This window comes from Elgaria multicarinata, chromosome 22 (assembly GCF_023053635.1).
Source record: "Elgaria multicarinata webbii isolate HBS135686 ecotype San Diego chromosome 22, rElgMul1.1.pri, whole genome shotgun sequence".
Classification (NCBI taxonomy): domain Eukaryota; kingdom Metazoa; phylum Chordata; class Lepidosauria; order Squamata; family Anguidae; genus Elgaria; species Elgaria multicarinata.
The window spans coordinates 5,980,349-6,000,765 of record NC_086192.1 but is presented as its reverse complement, the minus strand read 5'-3'; the positions used below and the strand labels follow the sequence as shown (position 1 = coordinate 6,000,765).

At 47.3% G+C, this 20,417-nt stretch overlaps 1 protein-coding gene across 3 annotated transcripts in view; it reads right to left on the bottom strand.

The window, feature by feature from the left end:
- NF1 (neurofibromin 1) overlaps positions 1 to 20,417 on the bottom strand; it is a 246,516-nt gene that overhangs the window by 145,458 nt on the left and 80,641 nt on the right. For 2 of the 3 annotated variants that reach the window (XM_063146839.1, XM_063146838.1), the window contains exons 28-33: positions 19,095 to 19,256; positions 17,032 to 17,135; positions 16,334 to 16,469; positions 9,132 to 9,194; positions 4,368 to 4,526; positions 1,962 to 2,059 (exon numbers count right to left, since the gene is read on the bottom strand). In XM_063146839.1, coding sequence (XP_063002909.1) covers positions 1,962 to 2,059; positions 4,368 to 4,526; positions 9,132 to 9,194; positions 16,334 to 16,469; positions 17,032 to 17,135; positions 19,095 to 19,256 — 722 coding nt within the window. The remainder of the gene's footprint in view (positions 1 to 1,961; positions 2,060 to 4,367; positions 4,527 to 9,131; positions 9,195 to 16,333; positions 16,470 to 17,031; positions 17,136 to 19,094; positions 19,257 to 20,417) is intronic. The other variant, XM_063146840.1, reaches the window with a different exon arrangement.

Genomic DNA, 20,417 nt, shown 5'->3' with positions numbered 1-20,417 from the left:
TACTCTCCTTCTAGTCCAGCCTTCCCCAATGTGGTGCCCTCCTGATGTGTTGGACTACAACTCCCAGCATCCCCCAGCAGACTGGTGACGCTGGAAATCGTAATCTGGAGGGCTCCACGTTAGGGAAAGCCAGACAAGCCTACACGTGTTTTACCTCCTTGCTTTGGGCCTCCGCAACAGCCGCGACACACCACATGTGAGCAATGTAAGCTAACCGTCACCTCCAGCTTCTTTTTAGAACCCAGAAGAAAAGCTCTGCTGGAGCACACCAAGCTACCCATCTAGTAGTCCAAAAGAATGCATCAGGGAAACAGACAGCGAATTTGGATGTTTACGACTGCCCCAGAAGGAGGAGGAGACCCCCTCGTTCGCAAACATGTGGGGCTGCAATACATGTTTCATCACCGGCATCTTTTGAGAAGCGGGCCCTCTTTTCGCATCCTTTCGGGTTTTGGTGCCTTCGTTCTGTTTTTTGCTTGCTCCACCTAAGAGCCCACAATCCCCCTCCCTGTAATGGTCAGCCCAATGGCTCCAGGAAGCCCACCGGCGGGACAGGAAAGTGATCGCTCTTCCCAGTATTTGGCCTTCAGTGACACACTGTTCCTGGCCCTGGAAATCCCCCATTGAGATATCGTGGCCATTGACAAAACCTCTTCTCTTTCAGGTATTTGTCTGATTCCTCCGCCCCCACGCCCTTCAAATCCTTCTAAGCTTGAAGGCGCATGTGCAGGATCAGTCATAGAATCATAGAATAGCAGAGTTGGAAGGGGCCTCCAAGGCCATTGAGTCCAACCCCCTGCTCAATGCAGGAATCTACCCTAAAGCATCCTTGACAGATGCTTGTCCAGCTGCTTCTTGAAGGCCTCTAGTGTGGGAGAGCCCACCACCTCCCTAGGTAACTGATTCCATTGTCGTGCTGCTCTAATAGTCAGGAAGTTTTTCCTGATGTCCAGCTGGAATCTGGCTTCCTTTAACTTGAGCCCGTTATTCCGTGTTCTGCACTCTGGGACGATCGAGAAGAGATCCTGGCCCTCTTCTGTGGGACAACCCTTTAAGTATTTGAAGAGTGCTCTCATGTCTCCCCTCAACCTTCTCTTCTCCAGGCTAAACATGCCCAGTTCTTTCAGTCTCACTTCACAGGGCTTTGTTTCCAGACCCCTGATCATCCTGGTTGCCCTCCTCTGAACACGCTCCAGCTTGTCTACCTCCTTCTTGAATTGTGGAGCCCAGAACTGGATGCAATACTCTAGATGAGGCCTAACCAGGGCTGAATAGAGAGGAACCAGTACCTCACGTGATTTGGAAGCTATACTTCTATTAATGCAGCCCAAAATAGCATTTGCCTTTCTTGCAGCCACATCGCACTGTTGGCTCATTTTCAGCTTGTGATCTACAACAATTCCAAGATCCTTCTCGTTTGTAGTATTGCTGAGCCAAGTATCCCCCATCTTGTAACTGTGCTTTTGGTTTCTATTTCCTAGATGTAGAACTTGGCATTTATCCCTATTAAATTTCATCCTGTTATTTTCAGCCCAGCACTCCAGCCTATCAAGATCACTTTGAAGTTTGTTTCTGTCTTCCAGGGTATTAGCTATCCCACCCAATTTTGTGTCATCTGCAGATTTGATAAGTGTTCCCTGCACCTCCTCGTCCAAATCATTAATAAAAATATTGAAGAGCACTGGGCCCAGGACACATGCTCTGGGTCTGAACATACTGCATTACACCTCCAGCCAAGGGCATTTGCTGCCTTTGGGATTTAACTACTTGCCAGCTTTCCACAAGCTCTCTACCCCTGGGTCTATTTAACTGTTGCCTCTGGGGGGGGAAAAAAAAACCCATGCCTGCTCTAGACATGCTCTTTGCCTCTGGCTCCTCCAACTCCCCTCTAACCCCTCTTGGCCCCAGCGGACTGTAAAGGCAAAACTTCCCGTTAAAACTCAGCATTCAGACCGGCTTACCTTCGTGCTGCGTCAAAGTTGCTTTTTACAAAGTCATTAAAAGGCCGCATATGTTCTTCCTTTGTAAACAAGACGTGGTTGGCAATGCTTTGTAGTACCTAAATAATTTAAAAAAAGGGCTGAAGCAACCTAAGTCAAGCTGGCATTAACAAAGAACACATGCTAATCTGAGACGATGGAACATTTGGTGGCGTGAATGCGGCCTACGGTGAACATGCCAAAGAATTGCCGGCTGCCTGTTTTACTTGAAACGCCTCAAGGCCAGCACAGCTTACAGCGCTTAAAGCTTTAATCCGGGCTGCAAGACTCAAAATGTAGCTAAGCCTTTGCCAGACTTTAGGACTGGTCTACACTGTAAGCAGAATCAGGTAGTATAATAGGCTATACAAGCAGATTGTAGGAACGGGTGGGTAACACTTTTTTTTTAAAAAAAATAAAATGCTCCCCCACATTAAAAAAAAAACAACTCCCTGCAAGTTAAAAGAAATAAACCCAAACACATTAATATATTAAGCAGAATGTTTCTAGCCTGGCCTCCCTCTTGTGAAAGTTTTCCATTCAGAGGGAATGATGAATTTATTTATTTATTTATTGCATTTAGATGCCGCCCCATACCCGAAGCTCTCTGGGCGGTTTACAGAAGATAAAAACAGTAAACATTGAAAACAAATATACAAAGTTTAAAAACATAAAAAGCATAAAAACAACAGTATCCTTATAAAAACAGCTATTCTGGGGTCCGTTAAAAACAGACAAATTCAGCTCATGTTGTTAAATGCTGATAACTGCCTGGGAGAAGAGAAAGGTCTTAACCTGGTGCCGAAAAGATAACAATGTTGGCACCAGGAGGGCATCGTCGGGGAGATCATTTCACAATTGGGGGGCCGCTACTGAAAAGGCCCTCTCCCTTGTTGCCATCCTCCAAGCTTCCCTTGGAGTAGGCACTCGGAGGAGGACCTTAGATGTACATAGGGGAAGACACACAAATGCATAGTCCGAAGTGCTTCAGTTAAATTTAGCACCTTGAAATGCTACCACCTCATCCCCTCGTTCTGCTGCGTGTGTAGAGACCAGGCCTAAATAGTGCCAGGGTGGGTAACACGCAGCCTGTGGGCTGAATGCAGCTCCCTGGCGTTTTTCGTGCACCCCTCAGCCAAAATTCGACAGCGCAGCAGCAAAGCCAGGATGACTTTTCCTTCAACACACAGGAAACAAACTGTGGTTGGCCGCCGAAATGGAGCAGCGCAGCAGTGTTTTGCTGACTCACCACCGAATTTTGGCAGCAAGTCAAAGTTGCCCACCCCTGGTTTAAATGCTCAGAAAACAATTATTTGTAAGAAAAGCTACAGCAGTGTTTCCAGAGCTATGAATAATCAGGGTGGGGGAGAGAAAAGATTGCTGTTGTTCACAAAGTAAGGTGCTTTCCAGTTTTTTTTCCACTCTGGAAAAACACACACCCAGGTTTTCCCCAAATAAATGGAAGTTTTCTAAATCTTTCTGGGCAAAGGCCCTCAGAGCAAAGACACACCTGTGGTGTTACACACCACAAGTCAGTTCCCTAATGTATGTCTGAAATTGGTACGTCTGTGGTGCTTAAAATGTTGACCTGAGTGGGTGGTTAGAATGTCTGAGGAGGGGGGAGGCGTGATATATAAGGGAATGACTGAGGGGATTGTGAGGGACATTTTAGGTACCCTTAGAGTCTTTAGCCTTTAGCGCTTGAGCTCTTGGTGTGTATAGAGTACTTGTGTTCTGGAGAGTTTGAGGATCAGTGTAGAGAGAGTGGGGTCTTTTGAGTGGGGTGTGCAGATAGACAGTTTGTGTAAAACAAACAATACTGACAATAAAATTCAAGAGTGAATGTGCGTGTGACAGGAAAGCATGTATGTGAATGGGTGAAAGGACTGGATGAGAGGTTTCAAACAGGTTTTTAAACGTTTTAGTTGGAAACAAAGCTTGTGAACTTTTAAAAATAAATTTCAATCGTTTTGTTTTAACTACCACAAAAATCCCACGTGTCTGTTTGGCATTTATCATCCGAAGTTTATTCATTTGGCACCCACTCTGACAATGATTCACCTCAGCACACATAATGCACAGCGCATTATTTTATAATTGAAATCCTTCTCCATTCTAACCCCTTTCTCCACATAGTTTGGAGAAAGGCGGTGGTTGTCCCTCGCCTCAGGCGTATCAAGCGGTGGTGCTTGGCTTGAGCAGGGAGTGTCCACGGCCGGGCCTGTTGTTCAGAGCCTGTGTCGTGGTAACACACTATTAATTTTTCCACAAATTGTGCTTTTATACCTTAAGAGAATGTTTATTCCCCAAACCATTCATTATTCCTTGCGGGATTTCACCAAGCCCGCGCTCCCCACAAACGCGCGCAAAACCAATGGAGTGCTTCACCTTCGACATTAACTTCAGTCCCCTTTCGATTCTCGGCGGCGGCTTCTTATCCAAAATCCCAGCCTCATACGGAGAGACAATTGCAGGATTGATGAACCTCAGGAACATGGCGCTCCCGACGGCTCCAATGCTGTTCTGAGGAAACCGCTGACTGACCACCTAAATAGCGTAAGCGGAAATTGGAGAAACACACGATTTACACAGGCGGGGGAAACAAGCAAGGACAAGAAAGTGTGAAAACCTTCCAACTCCCTAATCACTGCTAATCCTTCTACATGTACAGGACTGCAAAAAGATAGGGGGACAAATGGTTCTATTTAAACAGACTCCAGAGGCGAGGGCCAAATTGTTATTAGAAGACAGGGAAGAAAGAAAAGGGTTATTGATAATAGTATAGACAAGGCATGGTTTCATTCCACAGTTTCTCTCTCTCGTCTCAACACACGCAGACATTGGCGAAGTGAGCAAATCAGTATAATCCAAAATAAAAACAAGAGAAGCCACTTTAAAATACGCTAACCTAAAGGAAGCCAGAGAGTGTCTTTACACCTAGGCTGTAATTCCCAAATCCTGGAGTAACACTTGGCTAATGCAACCACGATGCTCATTTGTACAATTCAAAACACTCGCCAAAACACAACAGAGAAATGACATTTTTGATTCATGCATCCATTAGCAGCAACTTTCAACAAAACGTAAGTGAAAATAGGACATTCATCTCACTCCTAGGTGTTACCTCTGGCAAGAATCAGCCAAAAAAAAAAAAAAAAACCCTTGCAAGTACCTACATAGGGAAAGTAATGGAGTATTTGTAGTATTTACTATGGAGATAGAACTTCAAAGTGCTGGTATTGACATTTAAAGCCCTAAACGGTTTGGGGCCAGGTTATTTGAAGGAACGCCTCCTCCCATATGTACCTGCCTGGACCTTAAGATCATCTACAGGGGCCCTTCTCCGTGAGCCCCTGCCAAAGGAAGTGAGGCAGGTGGCTACTAGGAACAGGGCCTTCTCCGCTGTGGCACCCCGGTTGTGGAATGAGCTCCCCAGAGAGGTCCGCCTGGCGCCTACACTGTACTCCTTTCGTCGCCAGCTGAAGACCTTTTTATTCTCTCAGCATTTTAACACTTAATTTTAACTTACATTTAAATTTTACTGTTTTAACTCTGTATTTTAATTTTATATCAATTTTGCTGCGTGGTTTTTATCCCGGTTGTGCTTTTCATACTGTATTTTGTATTTGTGCTTTTAACCTGTTGGTTGTTTTATTATGGTCTTAATTTTTGTGAACCGCCCAGAGAGCTTCGGCTATTGGGCGGTATAAAAATGTAATAAATAAATAAATAAATAAATAAAGCATCTCGTAGAACTCCATGTAGTTATCCCAAGGAAGAAAAAAAAACACCCAGAATTAATTTGTTCACACACTTTCCCCCCTGGAATCTTTGCACTTTCTGGCCCAGCTATGATGTAATGGGACTGTTCCGACAAACCGCTGTTAGGCCATGAATGAGCAACAAGCTTGACACTCAAGCCTACTCACCCAGGACTGAACCTTGGTTTGTGATCCTGGCTTCCAGGTGGGGGATCAGGGTCATGCTTCCAACCCTTTCCACATCTGCCGGGTGCACCAACCATTTATGTTGCAGAGGGTCTGTATGCGCGTTGAACCCACATGTAGGACCCTCCGGAAAAACTGGCATCCAACACATGGACCTTAGGTGAGCTCAGAGGAAGCGCAAGCAAGCTGCAGTCCCAATGGCCCAAGGCACAAAGAGTTGACCGCGTTCATCCTGGGCAACCAGGATGATCATGGGTCTGGAAACAAAGCCCTATGAAGAGAGACTGAAAGAACTGGGCATGTTTAGCCTGGAGAAGAGAAGATTTAGGGGAGAATGATAGCACTCTTCAAAGACTTAAAAGGTTGTCACACAGAGGAGGGCCAGGATCTCTTCTTGATCCTCCCAGAGTGCAGGACATGGAATAACGGGCTCAAGTTACAGGAAGCCAGATTCCAGTTGGACATCAGGAAAAACTTCCTGACTGTTAGAGCAGTAGGACAGTGGAATCAGTTGCCTGGTGAGGTTGTGGGCTCTCCCACACTAGAGGCCTTCAAGAGGCAGCTGGAGAACCATCTGTCAGGGATGCTTTAGGGTGGATTCCTGCATCGAGCAGGGGGTTGGACTCGATGGCCTTGTAGGCCCCTTCCAGCTCTGCTATACTATGATTCTATGATTTCCACACATCATGCCTTTCTTCCATTAAGGAATCCAAGGTGGCACGAGTCGGGGGGTTCCAGGCAATCTCCCATCCCGAAGAGGCTGACGAACATCCAAAGAAGGTTTTCGTGTCAATTTATAGAACAAACAAAATTGGCTGCATAACTCTAGGTCCGCCTTTCGCCAGCTGGGTGCCAGCCAAGTGTGCTGGACTACAACTGCCATCATCCCCAGCTAGGGGATGACAGAAATGATAGTTCCAACACTTCCGGATGGCGTTGGGTTGGGGAAGGATGGTCTGGACACTTGCAACCGGAGGGGTCTTGAGGCAGTATCCAATATTAGAGCTACTTAAGAGCACACCACTAAAATGAACGGGGCTTGAGGTAGTCACGATAAAGCCCCATTAATTTCAGTGGGTCTACTCTAAGTAGGACTACCACTGAATTCTCCCCTTGGAATTTCACCCTAGAGTGCACTGCTTTGTTAGTTAAAAGAAAATGATGCCAGGTCCTAAAAAGGATGCACTCTGTATTTAGAGCACCTCCTGGGGTCCACCATCCTTATGTGGTGGTGGAGAAGACGCCTCCTGCCATGGCTCAAGGCCCTGCTTCCCCGGGACAGGCCAACAAGCAGGTTGTGTGCCTAGCTGTGGCCACCAAGTGTCTTTGCTGAGCAGGCATGCTGTGATAACTCCTTTCGCACCTTGACCGAATAAACTGGGGGACAGGTAGGAGCACAGAGGGGAAACTGGAAGCTCATCAGAGCAAGAGCTGCAAAGGTGCCTTCTGGCAATGTGGTTGGGTAAGATAGGGTGACCCTATGGAAAGGAGGACATGGCTCCCGTATCTTTAACGGTTGCACAGAAAAGGGAATTTCAGCAGGTGTCATTTATATATATGGGGAAATTCCCTCTTCATCACAACAGTTAAAGGTGCAGGAGCTATCCTAGAGTGACCAGATTTAAAAGAGGGCAGGGCTCCCGCAGCTTTAACTGTTGTGATGAAGAGGAAATTTCACCAGGTTCCCCATATGTACAAATGACACCTGCTGAAATTCCCTTTTCAATACAACTGTTAAAGATACAGGGGCCCTGTCCGCCTTTTCATAGGGTCACCCTAGGTAAGACCTCCATGGGAAAGGTCCGAACGTAAGAAGTCACGAGTAGCCCTGCTGGACCAGACCAAAGGCCTATCTAGGTCAGCATCCTGTTTCGCACAGGGGCCTATTAGGTGCCTCTGAGAAGCCCACGAGCAGGCCATGAGTGCAAGAGCACCCTGTGTTCCCCAGCAACTGGTATTCAGAAGCCAACTGCCCCTGATACCAGAAGTAATATATACCCATCATGACTAGTAGCCTTAGCCTCTATGAAACAAAACCTCCGGTCAATTTGCACAGCACTGTCCTTGGAGCGAGTGGAAGAACCCTGGCCGTTTTCCTCCACTGATGGAGAACAAGGGGTTGAGCAATCAACTAAGACGTGTTTCCAGGCCTAAAATACACACAAACTGCAACCTTGAGTACCAGCAAAACAAACGAACGTTCCAACCTAACTAAAGCTCGCTGGAATACATTTGTTTTGAGTAAGCAAATGCTCCGTTTCATTGCGCAGTAGGAAAGACTCATGGGGTTAAAAATACAGTAAAATACAGAAGTAACAAGCGTCTCCCTCCCACCGCCCCATATAGCATTGTGGTTAGCAAATGTTTTGTTGAAGATCTACGCAAAGCCAAACCAGCGCCTATCCCGAGGGTCTCGGGTTCACCGCCCTTTCATACTCAGGTGGGAAAGTTGGAAAAATAAGGCCAATCCATTTGTGCGCACCGCTTGAACTCCACCTCCAAATAGTGATGGATGGGTGAATAACTGAAAACAGTGATGCTCTTCCCTTGCCAGTTTTGAAAGTTTGGTTTCATATGGATGGGTTGTCTTAGAAGCATGCAGCTCATTCAGTACGTTCTCATCCACACCGTGGTCACAATAAAAACCTCTATGTCCAACGCTTGTTTTGTGATCAACGTCCCAACTCCTCACTTGCTGCTACTCGTAGTTTTGATGTCACCTCTCACACCCCTGTTGCTTCCGCTGCCGTCTCTGCCTCGAAGGAGAAGTGGAAAGGGATTCCGACTTCTCTCTAGCTAGGTCTTTTTGTTTTCTGGCGGGCCCTGCAAATACCAGTGCAAACAGATGCCTTGCCCTTATTTTCGGACTTTCCCCTTGTTATTCAGCATGGCAAGTGGTGACAAAGAGAGGATCATCAGAATGCTAGTGCAGCGTTGCAGAGGTTCCAAAAAATGGAAACTGAAAGAGGCATTCAGAATTTTTGTGGATTTTTTTTTTAAAAAAAAAAGACAGGCGTGACTTCAGTCCAGTGTTAATTAAAATGAAAGCTCTTTTGTGCCAGAATTAGTAGAATGATTTTATAAGGAGAGTCTAAGAAGGTTGGAAGCGAAGAGTTGTTGGAACAAAGAGCAAACACAGAAATTGGGGAAAGGGGTGTTTGTGTGCTTTGAAAGAAATGGCTAATAAAACTTCTCCAAAACTTACTGCTTTTTTGTTTTCCTTTTTTTCTTTTACGGTAGCTTTATTCAGGAGAGAGTGGCAAGTTGCCTACAGAACAGAGATTAGCACAAACAAGTCACAGCACCAACCACATACAGCAACAACAGCACAAAACCCAAATGTCGATCTGTACACAAAATTACACGATCAAATGTCACAAAAACAGAACGGGGAAAATGAAACACACACACTAATGTTCGATGGAGTTTGCGTTTCAGGGGGATGATTGCAATTTGTTCACGAGTACAAAGAAAGCAGATGTCAGGGTTCCAATCATTTCTACTATTTCTGGCGAGGTTAAGTGTTTTAAAGGGTATCGTACACAACAATCCATTATAGGCGGCCTTCAGAATGTCTTCTGCAAGGGTCCAAATAGATTTCCCAGCCCCGGGTTAGATGCGGGCCAGTGAATGTCTTACCAAGACTTGTGCAGGATTTCCCCCCAAATGAATCAGCTGCAGATTCACGGCCCACCTGCAGAGCCATGTTTTTCATTAGAAGAGTTCATGCACAATATGATAGATAAGGTCCCCATCCTGCAAAGGATGATAGAGGTGTCTTCCCCTGCCCGCCTCTCCACCTACACAAAACCTTGTCCAACAGTGCTTGCGGGATATCCCAAATCGCCGGTTACCCCAAGCGCTGCGGCCATGCAATCCCTTTCATTCTCACCTAAACCAACCATTGAGACACTGAGATTGCCTGATTAACAACCAAAGGAAGTGAGAGCTGTATCAATTCATTCTCTACCCTGTTACAAAGCCAGCTAAGGATCTCAAGGTATCTGCCAATCCCTGGGGACAGTCTTGGAACTGAAAGGCTGGTCTTCTAGGGATGGCCATTCCCCTAAGTCAGATCTCTGCAGATTCTCCTCTGGAGCAGAGGTGGGTAACCTTCGGCTTGGGGGCCAACCCTGGCCCTCCACAGTCCTCCTGAAAGCTACACCCCCTTCCCCCGCCTTTACCCCCTTTTACCCAAGCACCAATTATTTGGTGGCTTTCCAGTGTCTGTGAGTTCTAAAAGATTTCCTCCCTGCAGGTAGAACATTCATGTTTCTGGTAGTGACTATCAACCATACTGTGAGATCACAAGCCTAGCGACTCTCTAGTGAGATGGCTGTAATTAGGGGAGGACCACATTCTTGAACCTCTACCCACCCCACACCCATACCATACTGTTTTAGGATGCTGCGTGGGGTTCTTCCAATCCAAGAGGAACGTGGCAGGATTGGCATGTAAGGCAGTTAGCAGGAGGCACATGCCAATACAGCCACGGCCTTCTTGGATTGGAAGGACTCCCTACAGCATCCTAAAACAGCATGGTATGGGTGTAGGGTGAGTAGAGGTTCATGAATGTGGTCCTCCCCTAAGAAGAGGAGAAACAGGACTCTGGGCAATGCACAGGCTCCCCTGAAGCTGGTGCACAGATTCTGAACACTTCCCCCCCTGCAATAGCATAAGCAGTCACGCCCCCAATTATCAGGGGAGATCCTGAATTCCTTCTGTTCTAGCCAATCATGAGTGACTAGCAAACTCTCCTAGCTCACCTTGTAATTAATTCTTTTTCCTGAGCTTTCTCAGAGCGTCATCAGGAAAGAATACAAGTCGGTATCCTTTTCCAAGAGAGCTGCAAAAGCAATGGCTTGAGGAGGGGGACCCTCGCCTCCCTGAGCAACTCTCCCCGATTTCCAAGCAAGCATCCTTGGCGAGACGGCAGCTGGGATCATATCATAGAATCATAGAATAGTAGAGTTGGAAGGGGCCTATAAGGCCATCGAGTCCAACCCCCTGCTCAATGCAGGAATCCACCCTATGACTGGCCGCCTTTGATACTGCAGAGCAGGCGCAGTGCGTCTTGTCAGGGAGCATGGGCTTTGTAGTTTCACAGGCCTCAGATTCAATTAATTGGGCTGGGAGGCAGAGAAAAGTCCAAACCCCATGTGCCCTGGCAGGAATTCTCTGATTCTATGGAAGGATGCTTAAGTTTTACAGACGCCTGCAAGACCTGTTGTCTCCAACCAACCCTCCACATTGCCTGCCCCCCTTTTGCTTTTGTGGGGAGAAACCGGCAGGGTGGCAAAAGTAAAGCAAGATGGGCACCAAATTTGGAGGGGGCTCAGGCAAGTTCGAAAACACCCGCCAGACAAATCAATTCTGAATTTGTCCCATCACTACCAATAACGCACGGAAAGATATTTACAACATCAGAATGACCCTTTTCAGATGACACGCTAAGCCGCGGTGGTTAAGCACTTTGAGCTAAACATTATGGCTTAGCGTGTCATCTGAGCCATGGCTTAGCGTGTCGCGTGAACCATTCCTAACCATGGTGGCTACATAACCACGGTTTAAATGCAGGCACTAACCATTTGCTGCAAAAGGGTTAGCGGCCTCACCAACCATGGCTTGGCGTGTCGTCTGAACAGGCCCAATCAAACACACCACAATGCTCCAAAAACGCATTCTGTTTATGCCTTGTGATGGTGTAAGTCACCCATCTAGTAAATAAGGAAGGAACTGGTTCAGTGTGGTAGCAGTTCTTTAACAGCCCATCTTCAATACTGCTTGGCAATTCTGCTTGTAGGAGCCAGGCAGCTCATACAACCACTGCGTATGCAGCCGGCCTCTTTCTCCCCTGCCTGCCCCCAAGCAGGATTACAGTTTGCTTGAAACAAACAGGTACTGTCACACCCAATTGCAAACAAACTGCGACCAGCTTCGTTCAAGTAGCCAGATATTGAAGTAGCCACCTGGCTACTAGAAAGAAACTGACTGCAGTTCGTTTGCAATTGGGTGCGACAGCACAAATCTTCCAAAACCGGTTTGAGTGCTGGAGTGGCCGGCCATGGTCAGGATCTATGGACCAAGCCTCACAGGCCCATCTTCAAGGAAGAACTAACCTTAATCATGTATTGCTTTCTATGGCATTTTGAACTTCGCCATAAGATTAATTCCACGTTCTGAAATACAGCTTAAGGTCTGTAGCTTAAAATGGAAACTGCAGAGTCAGCTATCTTTCCAAATATCGGAATCCCAGATATTTGCTGGTCAGATCTGACTTTTATTTGGCAAAGAGAGTACCTATATACTTTGCCCAAAGAATGACATTAGCATGCAAAGTCGTCTTATTTTTAAGGGGTAGGTTTCCCTTTAGTTTACAAAAAACACAGGTAACACATACCTCCAGCAAATGAGAAATGTGGACATATTCACAGAACTCTCCAGCCCTTCCCATCAACACCCCAGTAATTCTATTAAAAGGAACAGTGCAAAGCGGCTTTAAAGAAAAGGCCAGCGATACAGATACAATTCTCGTTTCACCCAAGTTATTGTAGATGGGATTTCTCAGTTGGAGAGAGGAACAAGTAATGTTGGTATTTCAAAATGCCAAGAAAGGAGGTCAATGTGATGGTGGAAGGTATCTCACGGCTCCAAATGCCTCATCTCATTGCCTCCAACCCAGACAATATATTTTCATATTTCAAGGCATTTCCTGCTCTCTCTCCTATGCGCAAACTCATCAGTTCTTGGCCATCTGAGTTTGCTCCTCCCATTTCTACCTTCATGCCCATATCATGCTGATACCTACGGTCCGCACCAGCCAGGGGCAGGGGGTGAGGAGGGAGGGAGACCGTGGAAACAGGGGTGACTAGGTTCAAAGTCCAAAGAAGCTATTTTGACCAAGACATGTTCTCTTCCTTCCTCTTTGTCCTCGCTTCATCGTGTTGAGAAGAATCGTGTGATTCTGCTTGACACTGGCTCAGTTCAGATAACACATTTCTCAACGTTGGTTTTAGAACTCCACGGGGCAGAGTTTTTTTTAGAAAACACTCCACGCTGAATCTCCACACTGTGCAGAGGGGAGAGTTCCTGCACAACCGTTGTGTTGTGTGGAGGGATTTGTGGCGTTTTCTGTCGCACTGAGTTGACTTCTCCTACTGGCTACAGAGTTCCTTGGCAAGAGCAGCGAAAGGAGTGAGTGCCGCTCTAGGAGAGCCAATGGGATTGTTTTTTTCGCTGCAATGGCTGATGGGATATCATCAGGAGGACTGGGGGAGGAGAGAGGGAGGGGGAATTGTCAATCAGATGTTGTGTTGCCTTTTACTCAAATCCACAGGAGCCCACAGTCACACGATGGTGGAGTTAGAATATGTTGCATGGGGAGCACCTCCTAAAATCTCAACTGCTGAGTGGAGCTTTCCACTGAGTTGAGAAATGTGTTGTCTGAACTGAGCCACTGTGTTTCTTCAGAATGCAGGAGGGACCTAGATGATTAAATCCCTGCTGTGTTCCAGCCTACACCTTGACGTACTGATTTTCTATATGTAGGAAAGCTTTTGTGCAGAGGGGTATTCAAAAAGACCATCTCTCACTCGCATTCTCAAACAGGACAGTCCCAAGAAGGTGATCGTCCTGTGCTTCTCACGAAAAGGTGGCTGGTCTTCCAGGCACAGAAGCATTTTGGGTAGGGTGAAGCATTCGCAACACCCACGCCTCGTACAACGCAGAGAGCCCACAGGTGGTGCTCTGCAAAGCGTTACTGTAAGCTGCCTTATATATAACCACGCACAATGAAAACAACATGAATGCATTACTACTGCAGGGTTACCTTGAAGCTGAAACGGCTCTTTCCTGGGGCATCAATGATTAAGAGCAGACAAAACTATGATCATACTTTCCATTAGGGTCCCTGCATAGGCACCCTGCCACAATTTGTGCTAGCCATGCCCCCCATTCCTGAGCCCAAGGTGTTCCCCCAACCCGGTGCTCTCCAGGTGGGTTGGACAACGGTTGGCCATGCTGCAATCCAACACCTGGTTGGGGAAAGCCAGGCTAGGGTCTTGCTATCTGCCAGCACTCAAAGCCCGGCAAGCTGTACCAAGTCTCAGAAAGATTCAGAGTGCAGCTAGAAGTCTCACTTCTTCCCAAGTGTCTCCAAGGCCTATGCAATGTCAGGGAGAATGGAGGGGATTTCTTCGGAACCTGCCGGGAACGCTCCTTGACACCACACTGACCTCAGAAACACTCTAAAGCACGGCCACGTCTCACGGCTTTCTGAGCAGACCTGAAGATCAAGCCACAGTGTCACAGAGGGTCTCCACTTTTCTCCAGAAGCTAAACAAGGGCCGGGTGTGGACTTCAGAAGCATTTCTGGGCGCTTCCCAAGTCAGCACGTGTGAGCACCGGATCACAACTGCATCTACGCAGCAGCAATCGGCTGGCTAGTTGCACAGAACACAAGGGGGCGTGGGGAGTTTTATTAGGCAAGCCAGAAAGGTCAGAGACTGGCACTGAATACTGGGTGGGTGGGTTAAGGAGAGCCCAAGAAACGCCCCCACTTCTTGGCCACATTCACCAGTATGAATGAGAAGCTCTCACACTTGGCTTCCAAGGCTGAAACCAGGCGTGACAACATTTGGCTTGAGAAGCAGGAGGACTCCAAGGCCAAGACGGGGCAGGGAGGGATACACCTTCAAAGGTTATTCTCCGAAGCAGAGACCCATGTGGTGCTCGCACACCCCACAGCTCAAAAGGTGGGCAGATCATGTGAAAGGGAGGTGGAAGGAAGAGTGGGGAGGGACGGAGGGAGGAGCCAGGAGCTGCTGCTGCTGCCGCCTGACACAAGTCAAACCACTGGCCCACCCAGATCTGCCTTCCCTAACCTGGGGCCTCTGTTGGACCACAACACCCAACATCTCCAGCCAGCATAGGATAGGAGTTATACTCCAATTTGTCTGGAGGACACCAGGCTAGGGGAGGCAGGGCTAGCCGGTAAGATTTGCTGCAACTGAAAGTGGGAATCCAAAGTCTTTGGAAATCCGCCGTGATGCGGCAGCGAGTGTCTTATTTATTATTTTATTTATTTACAACACATGTAGACAGATTTCAGAGCAATGAACAATAAACATACAAGTAAAAAGAATAAAACATATTAAAATAATTACTATTTTTTTTTTAAAAAAGAAAGAAACAGAATTCTGATAAAACCGTGGCTGGTCAACGAAGGAAAATTTCCTGGAATAAAGAAGTTTTCAGGAGGCGCCGGAAACAACACAGTCTTGGTGCCTGCCTGACCTCCAAAAGCAGAGAGTTCCATAGGAAGGGGGCCACCACACTGAAGGCTCTTCTCCAGGTGGACCCTAATATGGCCATAAGTCCATGTTGAACCACCAAGAGTATGTATATTGAACCCAAACCAGGGAAACTTGGGTTCAAATCCCCATTTGGCCCTGAAACTCACTGGGTAATTTTGTGACAGTTGGCATCTATAGACCTAACCTACTTTACAGGGGCGCTACGGAGCAGGAAGAGAACCACACACAGCACTCTGAGCTCAGTGGAGGAAGGCTGGGATAAACATGAAATTATATGTTCACAGGCTGGGGCGATTCCCAGCCCTGCTACTTGAAAACCTTTAACTCAGGGTGTGTTGAACCTCTTTCAGCCCGGGGGCTGCTCGGGGGTGTGTGTGTGTCCCATTCCAGTGGTGGGCGGGGCTGATGGGAAAAGGGGCCGTGGCCCAAAACAGGAAATCCCAGCACAGTTTAGCTTAAAGCTCCAGCTGGCAGTAACTAAGCCTTAGGAGAGAGGCCTTTCAATCTTTTAAAATGGGGAAAGAACAGCGTGCACAAAAGCCAGGAAACCACCCAACCGTTGGTGGGAAAGGGGGTGGGGCCAGGGGGAGGCGGCATGGACATCCAGGAAACCCTGGAGGGCCAGGTTTGGCCCCCGGGCCCGAGGTTCACCACCCCTGTTTTAACTGGAGGGGACACAGATTGAACCATGGACCTTCTGCAGACGAAGTCCGTGCTCTGCAATTGACCTGGGGGCCCTCCTCCGTGATCTGCCCTGAAGTCCCTCCCAAGGCAGTCAGAGAGTTGACCCATTCGTCCTCAGCCCTGCCAGTCAATAGATTGGGGAGGGAACGCAGGCCTCAGCACTGCCTTGATCAGACAAGACAACAGTGAATCTGGGGAGAGGGAGAGGAGTTCCTGTCTCCAGCCGCTCATTGGTCTCCTTTAAGGAGACCTGCCTCATCTGCTCAAAAGTGGGATGTGGCGGGACCCCACAAAATGCTCCTGTCTCCCCAATGCTTCCACAGGCGATGTGGCTGTAACAAGGGGGATACTCATCTTTCTAACACCCTCTGGGGAGATGGAAAACCGACGTCGCCAGGCTCAGGCGTACCTGATAGAGGCAGTGGCACACACTCCGAAGCTGGGGCGGGAATTCCACCGAGGAGTTGATGATGGCGTGGAAGAACTTCTCGGTCATCTGGAGAAGGCTGCGCTGGTTATCCTCCAGGCTTTCACTGGATTCCAACCTACAAGACACAACTGTCACGGCTTCACCAAGCTAACGGGCTTGATTTTGTAAGAGCCGCCCAGGTCGCCCCTGCACATTCAAAACTATGGCTCTGGTTCCCCTTCTGGCTTCTAAGTAGCAAGAGTGGAGATGCTCCCAAGGAATAGAGGGGACTGGCATAGATTTCGCTCCCGGAGCCTGGCACTTGCGCTGCATCACCAATTGGCAGGAGCCTGAAGAGGACTGAGCCAACCACATGCACTGGCATACCCCTAATGACTTGGTACCTTCAAGGTGCACAGTTTGATTGTAAGCTATTTTAGGAGCCAAGCTTGGCTGAAATGCCACTATAATAAATCAATGAGTCCTGAGCAACCATCCCCAATAGGGTCTTCAGCAAACTCCAGAGGGAAGAGTGGAGAGGAGAGAGAAGAAAGCAACCAGTGAAATAAGAACTCCAGATCCCGAGGATCGAAAATCAAAACTGAGCTTCATTTTCCTCCTCCCCCAATAAGTACTGTGGGCAGGAGACCCAGAATATTGTGGATTTTATCTCCCTCCCCGTCACCCCAAATTCAAACCTTGTGGGGTCCACCTCAAAGCTAACGTGCTGCCATTCGGAAGATGTAATTACAGTCCTTAATAATGGCTCCAAAAGCTTCTGGAGATACGTTGCACCGTAGACCTGCGTGAGAGAGTTTGTCAGATCAGCCCAGTATGTCACATCAAGTCCTCGCCATTAAAAAAAAATATCACTGTATTATTATTTCTATCCATAACTTAATCAGTCAGAGAAGCTTCTTAACAGATCACACATGATGAAAAATGGCATGTCCACATGAAATTTTCCTCCTTTCCCTTTGTAAACAGGTGTCATGTCTAACCCTACTGCCCCTGTTTTGGGAGAAGGTGTTTCAGATAATCAATCAGAATCAGATTCGGACCTAGAGGAGGCGGCACCAGACACCAGGCAGCCTGTACTAGTGGGAGAGGAAGCTCTCACAGGCGATTCCCCAGCTGGGAGTCAGCCCTCTCCAGAGCTCATTTCCTCAAGGCCAAATCCTACACACTCAGTGGGAAGTGAGGTTTGTTCCAGAGGAGAGCATCCCGACAAGCTAGCTGGTGCTAGGGTCCGCCGGAAGCTCAAACACACGGGGCGGAAGGAAGGCGTGAGAAAGTCAGTTCGATTACGCCAGAACCTGCCTCCGCACCAGGCTCTCTGAAGTCACGGGTGTTTGGGAAGTGGCTTCCTATTCTTCTTGAGCGGACAATTGTCTTGCTTAGTTTGCATAGTTTTGCCTAGCAGGATATTTCCAAGAAGTTAGACTCTCTTCAGGTAGAAGAGACGTTTGTTGCTTAATAAAAGCTTTGTGGATTACTTAGCAAGCCTCGTCATTTGCCTCCCATCGAAAGCAGGAGTGTTCTGAGAAACACGACAACAGGTGGGAAGTCTTACCTCCTGTCCTGGCATGGCCATATTGCATTTCCCCCTGCCCAGCTCCATACCCCTGGCTGCCATTGCACAGTGGGCGTTGGGGGGAGAATTACATGATGATCGCAGGCACACGGTGGTAATATAAGCTTATTGTGGTGATAGCCCTACGCTTCAACATCCCATATAATTTGGCCCTTTTTAAAAACAAACACACACCACCCTGTCTTCTCTCAATTAACACCCAATCTAGGGAGTTCGAATTTCAAACAAAGCCCTGAATCAGGAACGTTTCACAGTCATGTTCAATTATACCCATTGGTTCCATGTCTGAAACCAAACTGTGCATCAATACGGCAGAGTTGTGCAGTGCTGATTGATCCAAAAGCACATTGTCCCATGTGAAAGGTTATTTGACGGATGGGGACCTTCCTGCATGCATAGCCAAGAGTTGTTGTGGTGGTGGTTTTAAAAAAAATTATGTAATTAATTGTAACTTCATGACTCAAATCTATCTATGAGTAAACACAATGTTCTAAAGCAAGAGGTGGTTACACGTTTTGTTTTTACACGTCTTAGAAGAGGCATTCTCTCTCTGAGAGAAAAGCAGAAGTGTACATTTCAACGTCCCAGGCGGAAGCTCTTCCATTTCATGGCCTTTTGGTCTCAAATGTTAACATTTGTTTTCCTGTATCCTTGGGTGCGTGCATCTACTCAGGGCCAGTGAGACGGTTTTCTGGCTCCTGCTACTCTACACTGTCATTTGATCACTCGCCCATCCTTTCCCTCTAGCACGCACTCACTTGGCCAGCTTGCTCACTGACAAGCGAGCAGACAACAGTGGTGAACAAGACAGCAAGGAGGAGGGGGACACGTGGAAGGAGGGGGGTCGCAGAGAGCGACAGACTGATAGCTATTTTTTAAAAAATAATTATAAAAGTTTTTCATGTGCTGTCCTATTACAAAGATGCATCTAAAAAACCCAACTCCCTTTGTCGCTTCGATAACCCTTCTACTAGATTGCAGCGATGGCATCTAGAGACAGTCTGTGCTGCTGCGATTTTAATCTGAAGACAGGACAACTGCAAGAGGACACGTGAAAAGTGGATAATGAGCATCTTTGAAGTCCATCTGGGTTTTGTGTTCCGAGTTCACATTCTGCCCCATTCCCCTCCCTCCTCTTCAGGCAGGTTTTATTAAGATCAAACATACCTTAAAACAGAACGTCATTATCTTGCTAGCTAGGCTGTTTCCCCTGAAGAGCGTCTGCATTGAGTCTGCCAGTTCGACTTCTTTAGAAAACATGTTCCAAAGCAGCTGGTAGAGCAAGTGTCTGGAGTCAAAGAGGGTGACGAGGACACGAGCCAGCTCGTCCTTCCAGGAAACAAACACAATAAAACACGTAAGACGCAACAGTGTTAAATGTGCTTCTCCACATGAGCATCAGTCTTAAAATCTCTTCGCTGGCTGCCAATTAGTTTCCAGGCGAAGTATAAAGTGTTGGTTTATCACCTTTAAAGCCCTACGTGGTTTGGGTCCAGGCTACCTGCGGGATCGCCTTCTCCCGTACAATCCGCCCCACATACTCAGGTCCTCTGGGAAGAATCTACTTCAGTCAGCAAAGACTAGGCTGACAACCATTACCCAGAGGACCTTCTCTTCTCCTGCTCCCAAACTGTGGAATAGCCTGCCAGAGGAGACTCATCAGCTTGACAGTCTTTTAGCATTCAAGAAAGCTATCATAGCATCATAGCATAGTAGAGTTGGAAGGGGCCTACAAGGCCATCGAGTCCAATCCCCTGCTCAATGCAGGAATCCACCTTAAAGCATCCCTGACAGATGGGTGTCCAGCTGCCTCTTGAAGACCTCTAGTGTGGAAGAGCCCACCACCTGCCTAGGTCACTGGTTCCATTGTTGTACTGCTCTAACAGTCATAGAATCATAGAATCATAGAACAGCAGAGTTGGAAGGGGCCTACAAGGCCATCGAGTCCAACCCCCTGCTCAATGCAGGAATCCACCCTAAAGCATCCCTGACAGATGGTTGTCCAGTTGCCTCTTGATCTCTTCTGGCAGGCCTATCCAGTGGAATTTTAGGATACTTTTAGTAAGCTTTTAGGATGTTTTTAACAGTGCATAATATGTTTTTAATCAGCATTTTATGTATTTTATGCTTGCTGTTGTTCCCTGCCTCGATCCAATCGGAGAGGCGGGTAAGAATTTATTATTATTATTGTTATTGTTATTATTCAAGACAGAAGCCAGGAAATGGGGAAAAAATCATGGCTGAACTGTGAAATGCCTGAAACTACCTCCAACACCACCTATTTGTTATTAATTCGAAGCATTTTTACCCAGTTCTTCAGCTGAAAAAGGCTCCCAGAGTAGCTTTACAAATGTCAATAATCAGATGGACCCTGCCCTCAGGGGTACAAGCTAAAAGTTATGACAAAAAATGGGAAAGGTGTTCAGACGGAACAGGAAAAAGGAAATTCAGGTAAACTATGTAGCCATCTTTCGGGAACTAAGCAGATCT